Source organism: Garra rufa, chromosome 12 (genome assembly GCF_049309525.1).
Source record: "Garra rufa chromosome 12, GarRuf1.0, whole genome shotgun sequence".
Lineage (NCBI taxonomy): Eukaryota > Metazoa > Chordata > Actinopteri > Cypriniformes > Cyprinidae > Garra > Garra rufa.
Genome location: NC_133372.1, coordinates 24,946,633 through 24,967,124, shown reverse-complemented (window position 1 = coordinate 24,967,124; position 20,492 = coordinate 24,946,633). Strand labels below are relative to the sequence as shown.

Here is a 20,492-nt window from a genome sequence, read left to right as displayed (position 1 = left end):
ACAAATTCCCGTGACACCAGCCGGAAGTGACGCGGACGTCAATAAGAAGCAGACACAAGCAACAGTGTGTAACGCAGCACAGTTCATCCCTCTTTTAATCTTTTAAAAACAAAAATACAAAATGTCTTCGGATTTTGAAGCATACGAGCAGGACTTTGGCACCCTCACTGCGGAAATAACCAACAAAATTGGAAGAATACCCAAACTAGCCGGTGGTAAGTGGCTTGTAAATGAGCTACTAGCAAAACATTGATGTCAGGAAGACATAAACAACGCATTTAATGATTCATTCCCGCTGTTGGTGTGTCTAGTTGGTATATTATTTAGAAACGTCCCATATCATTTGTCAAAAGAGCTATGGTTTCGTGAGGGTCATGGTGTCAGATATCCAGTGTGTCAGATGAGTCTCCAGTGATGTCTGAGGATACAGGATTTGGGTGACCTGGATCTTGGATGTCATGTTGTGTTTGTTGGAGTTAAAGGGTTGGCGGAAGTAGGGAAGGATGTAAGCATGGAGCTCCCAATATTAAACAGTAGACGGTATTCAGTGACATCTGCCTCTTTTGTTGACATCATTTTGGGGTTAATTGTCTTTATTATTTTGTATTGTGAAATAGACTAAACATAAAATGACACTCCCAACCTGCTGTTATGAACATAAACATACAAAAAACAACAAAAAATGTTGTCAGATCTAAAGACTTGGATACAATATATCAGAAATCTTTTACATATTTCAGGCCAAAGATTGAGAGATGGGAAAGGGACCCTCAGTGACAAAAATTAGTGTTGCATTTCAAGTCTGGCTGTTTAACATTTCTATAGCATTTCATTGTATGGGTCAAAATTCTTGATTTTTCTTTTATGCCAAAAATCATTAGGTTATTAAGTAAAGATCATGTTCCATGAAGATATTTTGTAAATTTCCTACCGTAAATATATCGAAACTTAATTTTCGGTTAGTAATATGCATTGCTACAAACCTCGTTTGGACAAAAAATTTTTTCTCAATATTTGTATTTTTTTGCACTCTCAGATTCTAGATTTTCAAATAGTTGTTTCCTTGCAATCGCAAATTTTTATCTCACAATTCTGACTTTTTGTCCTTAAAATTTTAAATGTATATTTAGCGATTCAGATTCTTTTTATTTTTAATTGCGAATTTACATTACGCTATTCTGACTTCTTTTCTCGCAACTGTGAGTTATAAAGTCAGAAATGCAAAATATAAACTTGGAATCGTGAGGAAAAAAAAGTCACAATTCTCAGAATTGCGAGATATAAACTTGCCGTTGTGAGTAATAAAGTCAGAATTGCAAGATATAAACTTTTTTTTTTTTTTTACTTTTTCCTACAACTGCGAATTTATATCCATCTAGACATTGACTTTTTCACGCAATTGCGAGTTTACATCATGCTACTCTGACTTCTTTGATAAAAACTCACAATTTTAAGAAATAAACTCAAAAATTAAAACTGAAAAACATTCGCAATTGCGAGGGAAAAAAAAGTTAAAATAAAAAAAGTTTTTTTCTTTCAATCGAGAACTTATATCTCACAATTCTGACTTTTCTTACAATTGTGAGTTTGGAATTGAAAGATTATCAACTGGAAATTGTAAGAAAAAAATTGTAATTGAAATCATTCTGATATGCTGATTTAGTGCTCAAGAAATATTTCTTACTAATGTCAATGTTTTAAACAGTTTTTTTTTTTACCTAATATTTGTTTTGAAAACAGAGACACATAGCTATTAAAAATACGTTTATTCACCAAGTGCACATTAAAATGATCAAAAATGACAGTGAAGACATTTGTAATGTTCGAAAGGAAAAGGAAAACTATTTTCAAATGCTGAAAAAAGTATCACAGTTTATACAAAAATATTAAGTAACAAAAGCTGTTACACATTTATAATAATAACCATTATCATTAATTGAACACCGGTAAAAACTTATAATAATTGAGCATAAAAAAAATCAGCGTATTGGAATTATTACTGAAGGATCATGCGACACTTAAGACTGGAGACTGACGCCAGTGAAAACTGATAATAATTGAGGAAAAATCAGCACATTAGAATGATTTCTGAAGGATCATGTGACACTGAAGATTGGAGACTGACGTTTAGAAAAACGTATAATAATTAAGTAAAAATCAGCATATTAGAATGATTTCTGAAGAGTCATTTAACAGTGAAGATTGGAGAATGACGTTATTAAAAACTGATTATAACTGAGCAAAAATAATTTCTAATGGATCATGTGACACTGAAGTTTGAAGACTAACGTTAATTAAAACTGATAATAATTGAGCAAATATTAGCACATTAGATCATGTGATATTGAATGCTGGAGTAATGGCTGCTGAAAATTTAGTTGGTCCCTCTGCAGTACCACCATGGAGCCCCTAGAGGTCGTGGACCCCTGTTGTATCCCTTTTTACTAGGTCAGCATAGATGCTGTATACTGTATCAGATAGATGTACACAGACAGAGGCAGTTTATGTCAAAATATCTATACTAAACACAGGCTGTGTATGGTCACATGATGGTCAAATGATCTCTAGATGTGTGTGCGTGTGTGTGTGTGTATATATATATATATATATATATATATATATATATATATATATATATACACACAGAAATAAATTCATATTGTAAAATGTTATTATGATGTAATGTTTTTCTATTTTACTATACATTAAAATAGAATTTATTCCTGTAATCAAAGCTGAATTTTCTGCATCATTACTCCACTCCTCAGTGTCAAATGATCCTTTAGAAATCATTGTCATATGCTGATTTATTATCAATGTTGGAAACAGTTGTGTTGCTTAAGATTTTTTGGAACCTGTGATACTTTCTTTTTTAACAATGCACACTATACTGTTTAAAAGTTTGGGGTCAGTTAATTTTTCTTCTTTCTTTTTTTAAAAAAAGTATTACTTTTATTCAGCAAAGACTTAAATCAGCATATTAGAATGATTTCTGAAGGATCATGTGACACTAAAGACTGGAGTAATGGCTGATGAAAATTCTTTGCATCACAGGAATAAATTATATTTTAACGTATATTGCAATAGAAACCATTATTTTATATTGTAATAATAACATCTCTTATGCTCACCAAGGCTGGATGTATTTGATCAAAATACAAATAAATAGTAATATTGTGAAATATTATTTCAATTGAAAATAACTGCTATATTAATATATATTTAAATGGCATTTATTCCTGTGATGGCAAAGCTAAATTTTAGTAGCCATTACTCCAGTCTTCAATGTCACATGATCCTTCAGAAATCATTCTTTTGGACCTCTGTGCCTTACTGCGCATATGCTTAAACTGTGTTGATTGTAATTGGTTTATATCTTTATATTTTGATGGTTTCTTGTAATAAGTGTAGTTATTATTTCTATAAATTAATGTGTTGATTAATTTTACAATAATTGAACGAGACTGCATTTCTGAACCCGTTGAGATGTCAGATACAAGCTTTATGGCCGAGAGAAATGTCAATGCTTGCTTGAGTTTATTGTTTTCACTGTTTCTGTATGCTTGTTTGCCCTTTTTGAACTGTTCAGGGAAGCAAAAGTGGTATTGCTAGATATGGTCTATCCTCTGGAAATTCTCCTCAGGATACTTTTGATGTTGATACAACTTTTTGTTTTGCTCACATGGCGAACTTCAGAAATGTAGTTCAGTTTCAGTTCAAAATTCAATACAAAAAAGTATTCAAGATCCTGTTCTGAAACTAAAAGTCAGTGAAAGGCAATGAAAGGTTACTTTCATTCAGTCTGCTGACTTTTAATGTAAATGATTGCTTTCAGTCGGTATTAAACCTTGTCTTATAATAACCTGATGTACTTGCTCAGTGCTTCTATTGTACGTCAACAAAAGGTGAGAAGGATTAATCACTTATTCAAAATCGTACAGCGACGTGTGCTCGGTTTGGTGAGCGCTGTCAAACAATTGCAAACCCGATTGGCTTTTCTTTGCATTATTTAAGCATATTGAAAAGAATGAGAATGTGGTGAATTGTTGAAGCTTAAATTGCTTCTTCAGAGCTTGGCAGAAACAAACAGTGTGTCATCAGACCGGCCCACCACCAGCTGCTAAATGTATTTAAATAAATCCACTGAATATGAACAAAGCCATAAGCAAAGCATGCTCATTAGTGATGGCCAAACCTTCCTCGCTGTTGCCAGAGGAGTTCTTGAATTCAAATCTCAATTATGCCCATAAAAAGCGCTCTCTCTCTTTCCTAGGTACACATATTTGTTTGCGACCAACAATGGCTTCAACAAAGGAGCTTACGCTGTTGTTCTCGTGGCATTGCACAGTGTCGCATGTGTAGAAACATTGATAAAAACCAGTGGACAGATATAATGCCCTTGGCCATTTTTTCCCGCTCAAACCGAGCGAATTGATTCACTTGAGAATCTGCAAGATGTTTTGTTTTGTTGAACAGCGCAAAACTTGTAGTTGTGAAACATGAATTTGAAAATAATGCAAGGCCTTGCTCCATTAAACATAAATGTGCATGTTTTTTGTAGGTAGATTTGCACAAAGAGAACGAGCTGTCAATCAGTCCCAATGAAAAATTGAGCAGAGATGCAAAGATGCGTCTGCGAGTCGAACTTTTCTCAGTGCAACGCTTTGCCCAAAGAGCAGCTGACCTTGTGGTACTGCCCCATGCACCTGCAATAGTGAGATATATATTTCAACCTGCCCTATGCTAGGGGTGAATAGAGAGGCCCCAGTGTTTGCTCACCTTGTAGAGAATCGCCCCTGGCTGTTTACACTGTGTGGGCTGTGAGGTTGCACACGGATTTTAAAAATGGATTGATGACCACCAAAAGACATTGGAAAGCCAAAGGGCAAAACAGAAGTTCACTTTAGTTTCCAGCTTATTGACAGCTTCCCATTTGATATCGTTTGATGTTTTTTTTCTTTCTTCGTGATTAGTGCTATCGCTTGACATGGTTTGATGTTCTTCGCTGGTCTTGTTTGATCAGTAGATGTACTGATGTTCTTTCGCAAGGTTATTTATTTATAGCGGGCCTCTATCATTACAAAATTCATATTATAAATGAATGGTTCTGGTTTGGGGTGCTAACTGTTCAAGACAGCATTTCAGCTGTGCTAACATACATGATGATGTAACTGCTGTCAAAACTGTAGTTTTATGTAAAGACAAATATAATTGTATTAAAAATTCTTCTAGTGCAGTTAAATTTGAAGTAACTGAAATATGATGTAAAATAATTTGGTTTCTTAAGAAACATTCCATATTATCAGTGTTGAAAACAATTGTGCTGTTTAATTTTTTTTCTTTCTATGATGAATAGAAAGTTCAAAAGATCATCATTTACTTGAATTTATTTGAACATTTGTAGTATTTTTGTAATATTACAAATTTCTTTACTGTCACTTTTGATCAATTCATCCTTGTTGAATAAATGTATTAATTTCTTTCTAAATAACTTACCTAACCAAAACTATTTTAAATTTTTTTTTTTTTATTCTATCATTATTTTCAGTCAAATACTAGACATTATAATGCACTGATGCATAAAAATGGCTTGTAGCATTAAGGTGTTTCATATTAATGTGTTTTATTTATTATTTATTTTACTTAACCAAAACAAAGTTTGTTTTATTTTTTATATATTTTTTTATTTTTATAATTGTACTATTCTATCATTATTTTAAGTCAAATACTAGACATTATAATGCACTGATGCCTAAGAATTGCTTGTAGCATAAAAGTGGTTTATTATAATGTGTTTTATTTATTATTTGTCTTTCTTAACCAAAGCTAATTTTGTTTTTGATAATTTTTTTTTAATTTTTTATTATTTTAATATTCTGTCATTATTTTCAGTCAAATACTAGACACTAAAATTCACTGATGCCTAAAAATTGCTTATAGCATCAAAGTGCTTTATATTAATGTTTTATTTTTTTTGTTTACTGTACCTTACTTAACCAAAGGTAAGTTTTTTATTTTTGATCATTTATTTTTGTTATTTTTTTATAATTTGGTCATTATTTTCAAGTCAAATGTTAGACATTATAATGCACTGATGCCTAAAAATTGCTTGTAGCATAAAAGTTGTTTATATTAATGTGTTTTATTTATTATTTATCTTTCTTAGCATAACACATTTTATTTTTGATATTTTTTATTATTATTATTTTATTATTCTAGTATTATTTTCAGTCAAATACTAGACACTAAAATGCACTGATGCCTAAAAATAGCTTGTAACATAAAAAATGGTTTATAAGAATGTTTTATTTATTATTTATCTTTCTTAACCAAAACAAGTTGTATTTTTGATATATTTTTATTTTATTATTCTAGCATTATTTTTAGTCAAATACTAGACCTAAATGCACTGATACCTAAAAAAATAACTTGTAGTATAAAAATGGTTTACATTAATGTTTTATTTATTATTTATCTTTCTTAGCCAAAATACATTTTATTTAAAAAAATTTTTTATTTTTACATTTTTATTATTATATTATTCAGTTATTATTTTCCATCAAATACTAGACAGTATTTGAATGTTTTATTTATTATTTATCTTTCTTAGCCAAAACATATTTTATTTTTGATCATTTTTTGTTTTGTTTTTATTGTTTTATTATTCTAGCATTATTTTCAGTCAAATACTAGAGATCTTAATGCACTGATGCCTAAAAATTACTTGTAGCATAAAAATGGTTCATATTAATGTTATTTATCATTTTCTTTTACTTAACCAAAACTTTTTTTTTTTTACATTTTTATTGTCATATTATTCAGCCATTATTTCTGTCAAATACTAGACATTATAGTGCACTGATGCCTAAAAATTTTATTTTATTTTTGATAATTAAAAAATATATATTTTATTATTCTATCGTTATTTTCAGTCAAATACTAAACACTATAATGCACTTGTGCATAAAAATTGCTTGTAGCATGAAAATGGTTTATATGAATGTTTTATTTATTATTTATATTTCTTAAATCAAATAGTAGTTTTTTTTTTATTGTTTTATTATTCTAGCATTATTTTCAGTCAAATACTAGACATTATAATGCACTGATGCCTAAAAATTGCTTGTAGCCTAAAAATGGTTTATATTAATGTGTTTTATATATTATTTATTTTATTTAAATTGTTAAATTAACCAATTATTCAGTCATTGTTTTCAGGCAAATACTAGGTATTGTAATGCACTAAAGCATAAAAGTGGTTTATAATAATGTTTTTTTATTTATTATTTATCTTTCTTGACTAAAACTAATTTTATTTTTGCAAATTTTTTTTTACATTTTTTGTTATCTATCATTAATGCACTGGTGCCTAAAAAAATTTATTTTATTTTTTGATAATTTTTTTTTAAATATATATATATTTATTTTTCTGTCAATATTTTCAGTCAAATACTAGACACTAATTGCTTGTAGCATGAAAGTGGTTTATATTAATGTATTTTATTTATGCATTTATTTTTAGTACAAAGTGCAAAGTAAAACACCTCTAAGATTACAGCCTTATTTTTAGAAAAACCTTTATGAACATGCTTGGAGAGTTACAGTGATACAATGTACAGTATGTATTTCATCTTTCAAAAAAACATTAGTGAGGTGAAGTAGACGCAGATTAGGAGAGGGAAACTCGGTCATGCTCTGCACTTTGGCCTGGCTCGTACCAGTGGATAAAAACCAGTACAACCTCATTGTAGTCGCTCCGAGTGGGTGGCAGAACGGCAGAGTTTGGCGGAGCTGACATCTCTCTCCTCTTTTGAGTTGCCAAGAGGCGTCTCGGCGCTCCTTCACGAACTAACAAAGGCATTTACACGTGGAAAAATAAGACACATCAAATATGGATCTTTGTGCGTTGAGAATGTGTAAATATATCTTCAAATGCAGGCGTGTTTTTATTTGCTCCCTTGTTGTTGCGGGGGAGTCGGGCTGTTGTCATGAAGCACAGCTCCTCCATCCACTGATCAATATGTTTTCCTCTTTTTCTCTTTCAGAGGAGAAGACACAGCTGGTTCTAAATGTCGACAAACAGCTTGAAGAAGTCAGAGAGTTGGTGGGTCTTTGATCAGTAATTTCCACTCACTCGTTTTCTAAATAATGAATTTGGAAAAATTTCCCCCCTGCATAAACAACACCTGCAATGTCGCCAGTGACATGAGACACTCTTCATCTGGCTGAAGGCTGCTCGGTGCTAACGGTGTGATCACATCCACATAATGCGCTTTTAAGTGACACCGCGCGACACATTTCACGCCATTATTGGGGGAAGGCGCCGTGGCAGGTGCCGAAAGGAGGGATGTGTGTCGCATGTAAATTGTCCCATCATGTCATGTTGATTGGACAGTGTAAATCAGCGGGGCCCTTTTGTGCACGCCGGTTTGCTCACATGTGACACGGACACATGTCGTAGTTGTCAGAGCTCAACCGCGCCAGAGGTTTTAATGAAGCGGCACCTCCTAACATGACTTGATTTGCCGGCTGCCTGAATCGATGCCTCCAGTTGACAATAAACAAGTTAGACAGTTTAATTGTTTTTCTATCAAAATTTGAGTGTTTACACTGAATTTAATTGATGTTTCCAGCTCGAGCAGATGGACCTGGAGGTCCGAGAGATCCCTATTCAGAGTCGAGCCATGTACAACAGCCGTCTGAAGAGCTACAAGCAAGAGATTGAGAAACTTGAGAAAGATTTTGTGAGTATTAAAAAGGTCCTTACACCAAACAAAGCACACTTGCATTGCTTGAACTCTTTCAACCAGCCGCTTTCTTCTTCTTCACATAAACACGCACACATACACACATGGTCTGAAGCTTGCTTCTTCAACTCCAAAACCACCGAAGGTCATTGACATTTCCACTGTGGTTAATTCAGAGTGTATTTTTTGCAAATACCACTTGGGCCAAGGAGAGCAGGCCTGTATTTTTTTATTTTTTTTTGCCAGATGTCCTTGTTTAGTTATTCATAACTCTACCTGCCCATGAAGAATCTACCCCACACACATCAAACCTTAATGAGGTGCTTTTCCTCTGAAGCCAAATTTTTCCTTTACTTGTTTTACATCACCATGTTTGTCTTTCTTACTCCCATAGTGTAATAGTCCTGTTCAAATACACGGCTTTTTGTTTTCTCTGAGGAGAGGTCACAATTACGTTATACTGGATAAGGAGAGGGTAAACTGAGCACAATAAACAAACTTTGATTCATTAATATTTGGAATTTGAGGTGTTGGCCTTGGCAGAGTTTCTGAGACCAGGTTAATATACTGCATTCCCTATTTCTAATAAAGCCTCTGCGTTTTAGTAATAAAAAAAATATATATACAGTTGTGAAAAGTAAAAAGTTTACATACACCTTGCAGAATCTGCAAAATTATTTTACCAAAATAAGAGAGATCATACAAAATCCGTATTTTGTTTTTTTTATTTAGTTCTGACCTCAATAAGATATGTCACATTAAAGACGTTTACATATAGTCCACAAGAGAAAATAATAGTTGAATTTATAAAAATTACCCCATTCAAAAGTGTACATACACTTGATTCTTAATACTGTGTTGTTACCTGCTGTTTATGAGTTCCTTGTTTGTCTTTATTAGAATTTGCAAAATGTTAATTATTTTACCAAAATAAGTGCAATCATACAAAATGCATGTTATTTTTTATTTATTACTGACCTCAATAAGATATTTCACATAAAAGATTTTTACATATAGTCCACAAGAGAAAATAATAGTTGAATTTATAAATATGACCCGTTCAAAAGTTTACATACACTTGATTCTGTGTATAATACTGTGTTGTAATACATCATGTTTCCTTCTGAAGCATCAGTGAGTGTTTGAAAGTTCTGTAATAGTTACATATGAGTCCCTCAGTTGTCCTCAGTGTGAAAAAATGGATCTCAGTCAATTTAACCATTCAGGACCAAAATAAGAGGAATCATACAAAATACATGTTATTTTTATTTAGTACTGACCTCAATAAGATATTTTGCATAAAAGACGTTTCTATATAGAAAATAGAGAAAATAGAAAATAATAGTTTTATAAAAATCACCCCTTTCAAAAGTTTACATACACTTGATTCTTAATACTGTGCTGTTACCCGAATGATCCACAGCTGTGTTTTGTTTTTGTTTAGTGATAGTTGTTCATGAGTCCCTTGTTTGTTCTGAACAGTTAAACTGGCTGCTGTTCTTGAGAAAAATCCTTCAGGTCCGACATATTCTTTGGTTTTTCAGCATTTTTGTGAATTTGAACCCTTTCCAACAATGACTGATTTTGAGATCCATTTGATCCAACTGATGCTCCAGAAGGAAACATTACATTACATTACAGTATTTTACACCGAATCAAGTGTATGTAAACTTTTGAACAGGGTCATATTTTTAAATTCAACTATTATTTTCTCTTGTGGACTATACATAAACTTCTTGTATGTGAAATGTCTTATTCAGGTCAGTACTAAAAAAAAACAAAAAACATGCATTTTGTATGATCCCTCTTATCTTGGTAAAATAATTCACATTTTGCAGATTCTAATAAACATATACTATATATGACACACTCAAATATATGTATAAAATTAAGGATAACATGTATATATGTGTCCTTTTGAAAAGGATATAATATATTTCACATATAGTGTTTATCACATTGGTATTAAACTGTTCCAAGGCATTTCAGTCCCTCTGCCGCCTTGTTCTCTTTGCAATCCACTCCTTTCGCTGATGCCACCATATGAAGTCCCAGCACGCAGCAAATTCTCTTCATCTGAAGTCACTGCTTTCAAACCCAGCACCTGCACCTAACTCAAGGTGCTCTTGATATCAATTACCAGATGGCTATGGCATCCACGACGATTCCAAAAAGCCTGACATAAATGAGGAGATTTTTTGAAAAGGATCTTTTGCCAGTGATCTGATGTTGTGCCGCTGTGCTGATAGCTCAGATCACAGTGGAGATCTCTCGTCTCCGATGGGCCTCACGTTCCTCACCGTGGGCATTTAATTGGCCGATGATTAATCTTTAGCTTCTCCTGCTTGACTGTTGCCGTGCTTAATTATCATGCAATTAACACCCGCTGTGAAAGGGTTTAGTGCACCGTGCATGGTTGCATTCCTTTGCCTTTCACCTCGTTTTTTTTTTTTTTTGGGATAGATTTCCATGCAAACTAATCATGGATATGCAAGATGTTGGGGGCTGTTAACATTGTAAGTCGTCTACTGTTTTGTGCTTTCCAAACTCTGTTTAGTAGATCAAATATTTGAACATTTTCTGATAATTTAAGTACTTTAAATTCACTGGGATTGATAGTCATAACAATGAAATTGAGTAAATATTTACAGTAGTAAATATTTACAAAATATATAGTTTTTTTTAATTATATGTTTTTGTGTTTTTAAAGTGAGATATTAATTGTTCTGATTGAACACAGTTTTTTTCTCCTTGCTGCTTTGAGTTTATGTGCATTTGAAGAACAGATCCCCCTGAAGCCGGCGGTGATAGCAAACCCCAGAAACTTGTCCTAAAGCCGGGAGATTCAGCTGGCTCCTCAGAAGTGCCAAATGCTTTAGCGTGGATGGCTTATCCTCTCTGCCACGCAACGTGAGCACACACGCACACTTCTAAGAGGTGTCAGGGAGAGGGCCATCGCTGCTTTCTCTAAAAAAGCAGAGGCTTTGTTGTGCTTCCACGGGAAATCAAGGCCTTGTCCTGCCCTTCCCCTCTTCTGGCCTCCCTGGAGCTTCTCTCTCTTTACCCTCGCTCTCACTCACCCGTTCACCCGTGGTTTGAAGTCTTCGCTCCATCCCACTCGCCAGACTAAGCCTCCTGTTCGGCGGCAGACGGGGACCGGCCGACCTCTTAACCCTGCCATTTTTCAAGAGAAAGTAGGCAGATATCAGAAGGACATCCCGAAGGTATGCTCCCTTCATGATGGCTTCATTTTGATAATAGGGGCGCCGGGTCTTAAAGCCGAGAACCCCCGCGGAGGCCTTATATTAGCAAAAAGCCAGAGTGCTAAAGATATAAAAACAAGCACATGCTCACAAAACAAAACAAAATGAAACCAAATGTAAAAGCATATTCGTTTTTGGCTGCAAGTCAGTCAGGGGCTGTTAAAGCCAGACATAAAAGTCAGCGTCTCTTAGCAGTGCTTTTAAGTGGTCAAAAATAGAGAAGTAATGGAGGTGTGATTTAATAAAAGCAATTAAAAAATAATATCTATATAGCAAATGGACGTTTGTCTTCCATTCCTCATCTGTCCACTCTGTTACAGTACTTAAAATCAAACCTAAATTTATTCAGACACCTTTAACATTTCTCACATTATCAGTTTATTCGCTATAGGTTAGAAAATGGTAATAAAATATGACAAGAACTCAGAGTTAAACTGTGTCAAAACAAATTTATCTTGATAATCACAAAACCAAAAATTTATTCAGACACATTCAAAATTTCTCACATTATCAGTTTATTCGCTATAGGTTAGAAAATGGCAGTATGACAAGAATTCAAGAGTTAAACTGTCAGAACAAATTCCTTTTGGTAATGTCTAATAACTTTGATAGAAAGCTATGTAACAAAACATGGTCAGGTGAAAGTTTCAAATCCAATTTTTAGTCTCAAATTTTGATCAGTTTTACTGGTTGTCCACTCTATAAAGAATTTTTGAGTTTACTTTATTTTGCTATTCTCACTTACATAAATGAATTATAGTGTCCTGCACCCACTATAGTAAAAAAAAAAAAAATATCAAAAAGTATATCTGGTGTTTTGGTTTGACTACATACAGGATCCACTTTTATTTTTTTGTTTTAATCAAATACTTACGTTAATAATTTAATTGATTAAAATATATTCTGAATTAATTTCCCCTACTTTTAATCCCCACACTATTTATAGAAAATATAAAAAAAAGGATTTATGGATGATATCTTAATTAATTTAATGGAGTTACCTTGTTTATCCTGTATCCTTTTTTTCCCCCTGTAAGAGCGGGCTTTTGGTCTCATCCACATCCAGCTGTTTTTATCTGTACAAAACAGCTCGTTTTGCTGCTTGATATTGCAAATTGGTGTTTCTTAACATGTTACTTTAATGTATTATCTTAATTACGAACATACTGGTTTGTAATGCAAACAGTTTTAGTGTTTACTGCACGTTGTTATTCGTCTCGTTATTTTCCTAATGAACCGGAAGTCTCGCCCGTATGATTACTATATATGTATACTTTTATAACTATTTATATTTGCATGTCGTTTTTTCTGATTTTGTCACATCAACACAGAGATGATAAACCTAAAGCTAAACTGCATCGTCAGGCTCAATTCCACATTCTGATACATTTCCTTCTGTGAACGACAGATGGCGACATTGTTCAAGCTATCCGAAAGAAGTCCTTGCTCATCACTGCTTTTAGGCAATTGCTAATCAAAGCCGTTTTCTCAGATATAGGTAGACCATCGGTCTCTTTTTGACTTCTTTCCTTTGAGGAACTCGGAGATTAAACGCAGTGAATATTCTGGGTGATGGGGTACTTGTTTGCTCATTTGGAGGGCAAGTAGAGCTTGTGGGCAGAGCAGCTGGGGTGAATGTTTGAGTACAGGTCTCTCCCACCTTTCTACACTCAAAGACTTTTGCTCAAGTGTTCTGCTTTGCTCTCAGCACTTTAGTGTTTTAATCTTTATGAAGTTCTGAGACTAATAGTGTTTTAGCAGCTGGGATCACGTTTACATCATTTAGAGTTATTTTAGATAAAAAAACAAACAAAATGTGATTACAGAAAAAGAAATGCAAATTATAAATATTAGTTATTTTGCTAGGATTTAATATTTTGGTTATTAATGCAGAGTTTAACAGTAATAAGGTTGTGCTTATGTGGCATGGCAATGCTTTTTTTCATTATAGGATGCGGACGTATCATTCTTTTATCGTATATCATCTATATCATTTTGCTTGGTTTTTGGTAAAACTTTACAATAAGCTGTCATTTGTTAACATTTGTTAATGTATGAATGATCAATGAACAGTGCATTTATTTATTAATCTTAGCTAATGTTAGTTAATACAATTTTACTAATGTTAACAAACACAACTTGTGATTTTAATAATGCATTCATAAATGCTGAAATTAACTAAGATTAATAAATGCTGTAGAAGTATTGCTCATTCGTAGTTCATGTTAACTAATGTAATTAACTAATGTTAACTAATGAACCTTATTAAGTGTTTTTACAAAAGTATTTTCTAGATATAGAGAAAATGTGGATCTGAAAATCATGTCATTTGTGAAACGTGCTTGATTTTTTTCTATAGATTATAAATGGTATAAGTGCTTTTGATCATTTTTGTACCCTCACAAGACTATTATGAGAATTGATCTTATTTTAAATTCCACATCTCTATTCAAAAATGTGACATTTGCTTGAACAATTTCTGTGAGCAATAAGTAAATTGCAGTCTTGACTCTAGCTGTTAGTATTCAATATTCAAAAACGCGAAATAAAGCATTTATCAAGTCACTTTTGCAGTGCTGAACGTATTTTGTTGTCATTGTTTGGCACTGAATCAGTTTATTCATTGTTTATCAGAGTGGATTATGACCTTGAAATAAAATGAATGCCAAGGTTAATACGCTGTAAACATGTATTATATAGAGAGGATATTTTTACTTGATATCTATTTAGTAATTCTTGAATACATTTTTGAGTTTTCTCAGAGGTGGCTGACCTGGTTTGTTGAGACATTTTGTAAGGTCTTAGAATTGTATATTATGCTCAATAGCATACAATGAAAACGAAGGGTTCAATCAGATTAATCAAATGCATTTGTTGTAATATGTCTAATAATAAGCGTTTACACTAAAATTGACCTAGTTTTCCAATGGTAAATTGCCCTAGTTGTTAGAAATGTCAAATTGTGGGCAGCTTTGTTATTTTGTTCCAATTGTCTCGCAAGGGTAAATGGATGCCTTTGAGTGTTTTGTGACATTTATCAAAAACTCTTTTAATAATTTGTCAACTGACAGTTTTACATTATCAACCCACTGGTCAAGGTCCAGGTCACAGATTCGGCAAAACCTTGTTGGAGTTTGTTAAATCCCTTCAGGGGTTTGTCGAATAAGTGAGCTGAACACAGGTTTGTCAATCATCTTGATGAAATCCAATGACTTCAATAAAACTTTGTCGCACTTCCCCAAGTTAACTTTTAATCGCCGAGCTCTTCTCATCTGCAGACTTGTTGCAGCCTTTAGTGCGCTATATCAAGTTTTACACACACAACATACTTTCCAAATAAGCCTTTTGAATCTTTTAGAATCAAAACTTCTTTCTTAGAGTTCTTGTTATACCAACAGCAGCCAAGTCGTCTATTACAGCAGCTTCCACAAAAGAGAAGCATGACAGACATACTTGACCTGGATGTTCGACACTTTTAATCGCCTTAAATTAGAGCCGAACGCACGCTCTCGGAAAAACTCTTGATTGTTGTCTGATTGTTTCATGGCGCTAAGAAGGTAATGCAGATTAGGATAGTCGTGTCCTTTGAGTTTAGCAAGCCTCCTATGATGCCCAAGTCCAATCGCACTCCCTGATTACAAACCTTCTGTGTTTATTATGGAAATCTCACGGATTGATGGGATTCTTTTTCTGAGATGGTACCGATTTAAGAAGGGACTAAATTGATCTTTTGAACTTGTCTTTTATTATGGAGTTGTCTTACGCGGGGCGTCTCGCAGATAGGTTGCTACTCTGAGATGGGATTGTGGGGCTTTTCAGAGATCAACGCCGTGGCGCGTGCTCTAATCGCAGTGATAGGACGATGATGAGGTGAAGGACTGTGTCACTCGAAGGAGAAAATCAAGCCTCCATGGCTGGGAATGAACACCCCGTGTACTTAATAAGAAGTGGAGTTCCCCCCCCCCCCCCTCAAACTAAAAAACTAGTCTGAGTGTATTTGAAATCTTAATTTTATAGCATAGTATTTGGATGTATTATATTGTTTATTAAATAAATAATAAATTGTAATGAAAAAACAATAATGAAAACAATTTGTATAGTATATTTAAAATGACATTCAAATTAAATCAGAATTATATTAATTAGAAAACACTGGAAATATAAAAGGAATATTTATTTGTAAATAATTTTAGATTTTTGATATGCATTTTAAATTAATTTCTTTCTTCGCAATGCAGGAAATTTTGTTTTGTTGTTAGATTTATTTTTATTCCTATTAATGTTATTTGTAGAAGTACATTTTTTATATGATTGTATTTTTATTTATCTTTTATTTTAAATATGCTTTTTTTCAGTGTGATTTAGTTTCAGCTCACTATATTTTTTTATTTATTTAATGAATTGATTATATTTGAAATCCTAATTTTATAGCATAGTATTTGGACATATTAGATGATTTATTAAATAAATAGTAAATTTTAAAAATGAAACAATAATGAAAATCGTTTGTATAGGTATATTAAAAATAGTATAGAAAAAATTGGAAATGTAAAAGGAATATTTGAGACTCTGGACCACAAAACCAGTCTTTGGTAACACAGGTATACTTGTAGAAATAGCCAAAGAAACATTGTATGGGTCAAAATTATTGATTTTTCTTTTATGCCAAAAAAGAATATTAAGTAAAGATCATGTTCCATGAAAATATTTTGTAAATGTCCTACTGTAAATATATCAAAACTTAATGTTTGTTTAGTATGCATTGTTAAAAACTTCATTTGGACAACTTAAAAGGTGATTTTTTTTGACAATATTTAGATTTTTTTGCACCTTTCCAGATTTTCAAATAGTTGTATCTCTGCCAAATATTGTTTTATATGGATCAATGGAAAGCTTATTTATTCATTATTTATATGATGTATGAATCTAAATTTCAAGAAATTGACCCTTTTGACTAGTTTTGTGGTCCGGGTTCACATTTATTTATAAAAATGTGTATATATATATATATATATATATATATATATATATATATATAAAAACTTTAGAATTTGTATAAAAATGTATTAATAGACTTACGCTACACATCTTTATACAAGTGTTAATATTTTATTTACATAATTTCTTGATAATTGTGCTCTGTTTTTGCCCATTGAATTGGTTATTTTAATGCATAATCTGCTATTTGTCTCCAAAGTTATCCGTGACACGGATCAGGTAGAGCTTTTCGATTCAGGACAAACACTTCCATGTTTCTGTGTGTGTGTCTTTTTGAGAGTGGCTGGATAATCAGACACAGCGGAGCTGTCTCCTCTCTCGGCCTGTTCCTATCGCTCCTGTAAAGTGAAAGTGACATGTGACACCCCCGGAAAATGATGAACTGACATGAGGGACGAAAAAGGGTGACAAAAATTTTTTGATTTGCCAGACCAGCTTAAGTATGAAAAATCATGAAGTATTTATGAAATGTATTATGAATCATTGGCTTGGTTTTTTTCCCCCCTCTTTTAAAATGCACGCCCCAAAAAGAGAGAGAGAGAGAGAGATGGAGGAAACTTTGACGTCTCAGACTCCATAGACATCAACTGGTCCTCCCCCTTAATGGAGTGATATATTTACAGTGCATAAGAAATCTGTAAATTATTGCTGAGTTTTTCTCTGTAATGAGGACGAGGGAGATATTTTGGCTTTTCCGGGAGGATTTTGGCTGGAGTTAAAATGACGGTGAAAACCTGGCGTGGAAATTTGCTTTTTGTCAAATAGGGAAATCTGAAATTTAATGTCGCATCACACCTTTAAAAAAAAAAAAATTAAGAGCTTACAGACAGAGTAGGTTTACTGTTTAGCAAACAGTTTTTTTTAAACTCTGCTTTTTCCTTTCATTTAAATGCTTGATTAAATTATTTTAGGTTGTCTTATAATATTTTTGATGTTTGCATTTTAATTTCATTCCTTTTAATTTGTTTTTGAAATCTTTATTTTATAGCATAGTATTTGAATGTATTATATGATTTATGAAATAAATAGTAAATTGTAATAATAGAACAATAATGAAAACAGTTTGTATAGTATATTTAAAATTGTATTCAAATTAAATCAGAATGATATTAATTAGAAAAAATTGGAACTATAAAAGGAATATTTATTTGTAAATAATTTTAGATTGTCGCCCATGCTCATAATATTTTTGACATGCATTTAAAATTATTTTTTTCCTTCGTAATGCTCTCAAAATAAAAAACTAGAACCGGTCTGAGTGTATTTAAAATCTTAATTTTATAGCATAGTATTTGAACATATTATATGATTAATTAAATAAATAGTAAACTGTAATAATAAAACAATAATGAAAACAGTTTGTATAGTATATTAAAATAGTATTCAAATTAAGTCCGAATTATATTAATTAGAAAAGAAAAAATGGAAATATTAAAGGAATATTTATTTGTAAATAATTAAAAATTTTCGCCCAAGCTCATAATATTTTTGATGTATGCATTTTAAATGTATTTTTACGTAATGCACTCAAACTAGAAAACTAGAACCAGTCTGAGTGTATTTAAAATCCTACTTTATAGCATATGGACGTATTATATGATTTACTAAATAAATAGCAAATTGTAATAATAAAACAATAAGGAAAACCGTTTGTATAGTATATTAAAATAGTATTTAGATTAAGTCAGAATTATATTAATTAGAAAAAATTGGAAATATAAAAGTAATATTTATTCGCAAATAATTTTAGATTGTCGCCCAAGCTCATAATATCCAAAAATATATGCATTTTAAATTAATTTCTTTCTATGTAATGCACTCAAACTAGAAATCTAGAACCAGTCCTAATTTTATAGCATGGCATTTGGACGTATTATATGGTTTATTAAAAAAATATAGTAAATTGTAATAATAAAACAATAATGAAAACAATTTCTATTGTATATTTAAAATTGTATTAAATCAGAAAAAAAATTGTAAATATAAAAGGAATGTTTATTTGTAAATAATTAAATTGTCACCCAAGCTCATCATATTTGTGATATATGCATTTTTAATTAATTTCTTTCTACGTGATGCAGGACAAAATTGTTTTGCTGTTAGAAGATTTGTTTTAAATAATATTTGTATTTTATATTATTGTCCTTTCTTTTATTCAGTGTTATTTAGTTTACATTTTATTCATTAAGCATTGTATCAGCTCACTATATTTTTGTATTTTTTTTAACTTAATGAATCAACGATTATAATAATTATAATATATTATAATTACAACATTTTACTTTGTTAAATTAGTCAAATATATAATTGTATTTAAACATATTTATCAATTACCACACACGCACAAACAAAAACAATGTGTAAATGAGTTTGGAGATCATCTCCTTTCCGACCGAGATATATACAGAAAGGATTAGCAGAGGCCACGGATAAATATCTTGTCTTGAACTTCCGTCTTGAGCTCTATTGTGATGAATGGTCGCAGTTGATTTCACAGGACCGCACTTCATTGTGACAGTGGATGAGGCCTTTGTTTAAATCTGCATTTGAATTTGGTGCACATAGGGCAGTGACAAATATACATACATGTATAGAATTAATGATGTGGTTAAGCTGCTGTGTGTGTTTGGGTATTTTTATGCTAATGACACGAACATTCATCCCAGACAATAGTCGCGTCGCGAGGAGGAGAGGGAGAGACCGAGCGAGGCGTTATTCAACGCGTAGCCATTCATTCCCACGTGTATTCGACACAATAATAGCATATAAGCTCGGCTTTCTTTATGACTGGTTGAATCGGAGTGTTCTTAGATGAAACACTCAGAACAGACATCGGATACTAAATATGGCATGAACTTAGGTCAGAAGGAAAAAAGAAAAACAAATCTTTTTTTTTTTTTTTTTCCCAGAGTTAGAGAGAGAAAGACTGATCGGGGAGGTGAAGAAAGACAAGAAAAAAGAAGTTATTTTCTGTGCAGGTTCAGTGAACATATGTAGGTAGCCACAGGCTAATGGGGCGATTGGTCCCTGGCTCGCCAGGTATCTTGTGCCTCAGAAATCCCTCCTCCATTTCCTCTAATCTCACCTTTTCTCTGGTGCTGACCCAGGGAGGCCCGTTTCATTCCCCACTGCACGCCAGAGGGAGAGTGCTGTGATGGGAGCCGGCCCGGCCCTGCCAGCTCTGGCAGTCTCCCTCCCCACCGGCTCTTCTCTATTGATTTCTCCACTCTTGCCTAGCCGGGGTCTGCTCTACCAGTGCCCGCACCGGCCCCTCTCCCAACCCAGCATTAATGTGAGAAAACGCTCGGCAGCCAGAGAAACGGGCTTTGATTTTTCATTAGAACTGCTTCCATATTTTAATATTGGGTTTAATCGGCGCTTATGCCTTAAAGAAATAACCATTCGCAGCGACTCCCCCTGCCTTCAAGAAGTATATGCCGTTTCTTCAATCAAAGCTGCTTGAATTTGCTCTTTTGTTGGGAGT

The 20,492-nt window shown here is 32.7% G+C and overlaps 1 protein-coding gene across 1 annotated transcript in view; it reads left to right on the top strand.

Moving 5' to 3' along the window:
- The first annotated feature begins 29 nt into the window (after positions 1 to 29).
- Positions 30 to 20,492, top strand: part of vti1a (vesicle transport through interaction with t-SNAREs 1A) — a 40,138-nt gene continuing 19,675 nt past the window's right edge. The window contains exons 1-3 of the mRNA XM_073852538.1: positions 30 to 215; positions 8,046 to 8,104; positions 8,634 to 8,744. Coding sequence (XP_073708639.1) covers positions 122 to 215; positions 8,046 to 8,104; positions 8,634 to 8,744 — 264 coding nt within the window. The 5' untranslated portion in view covers positions 30 to 121. The remainder of the gene's footprint in view (positions 216 to 8,045; positions 8,105 to 8,633; positions 8,745 to 20,492) is intronic.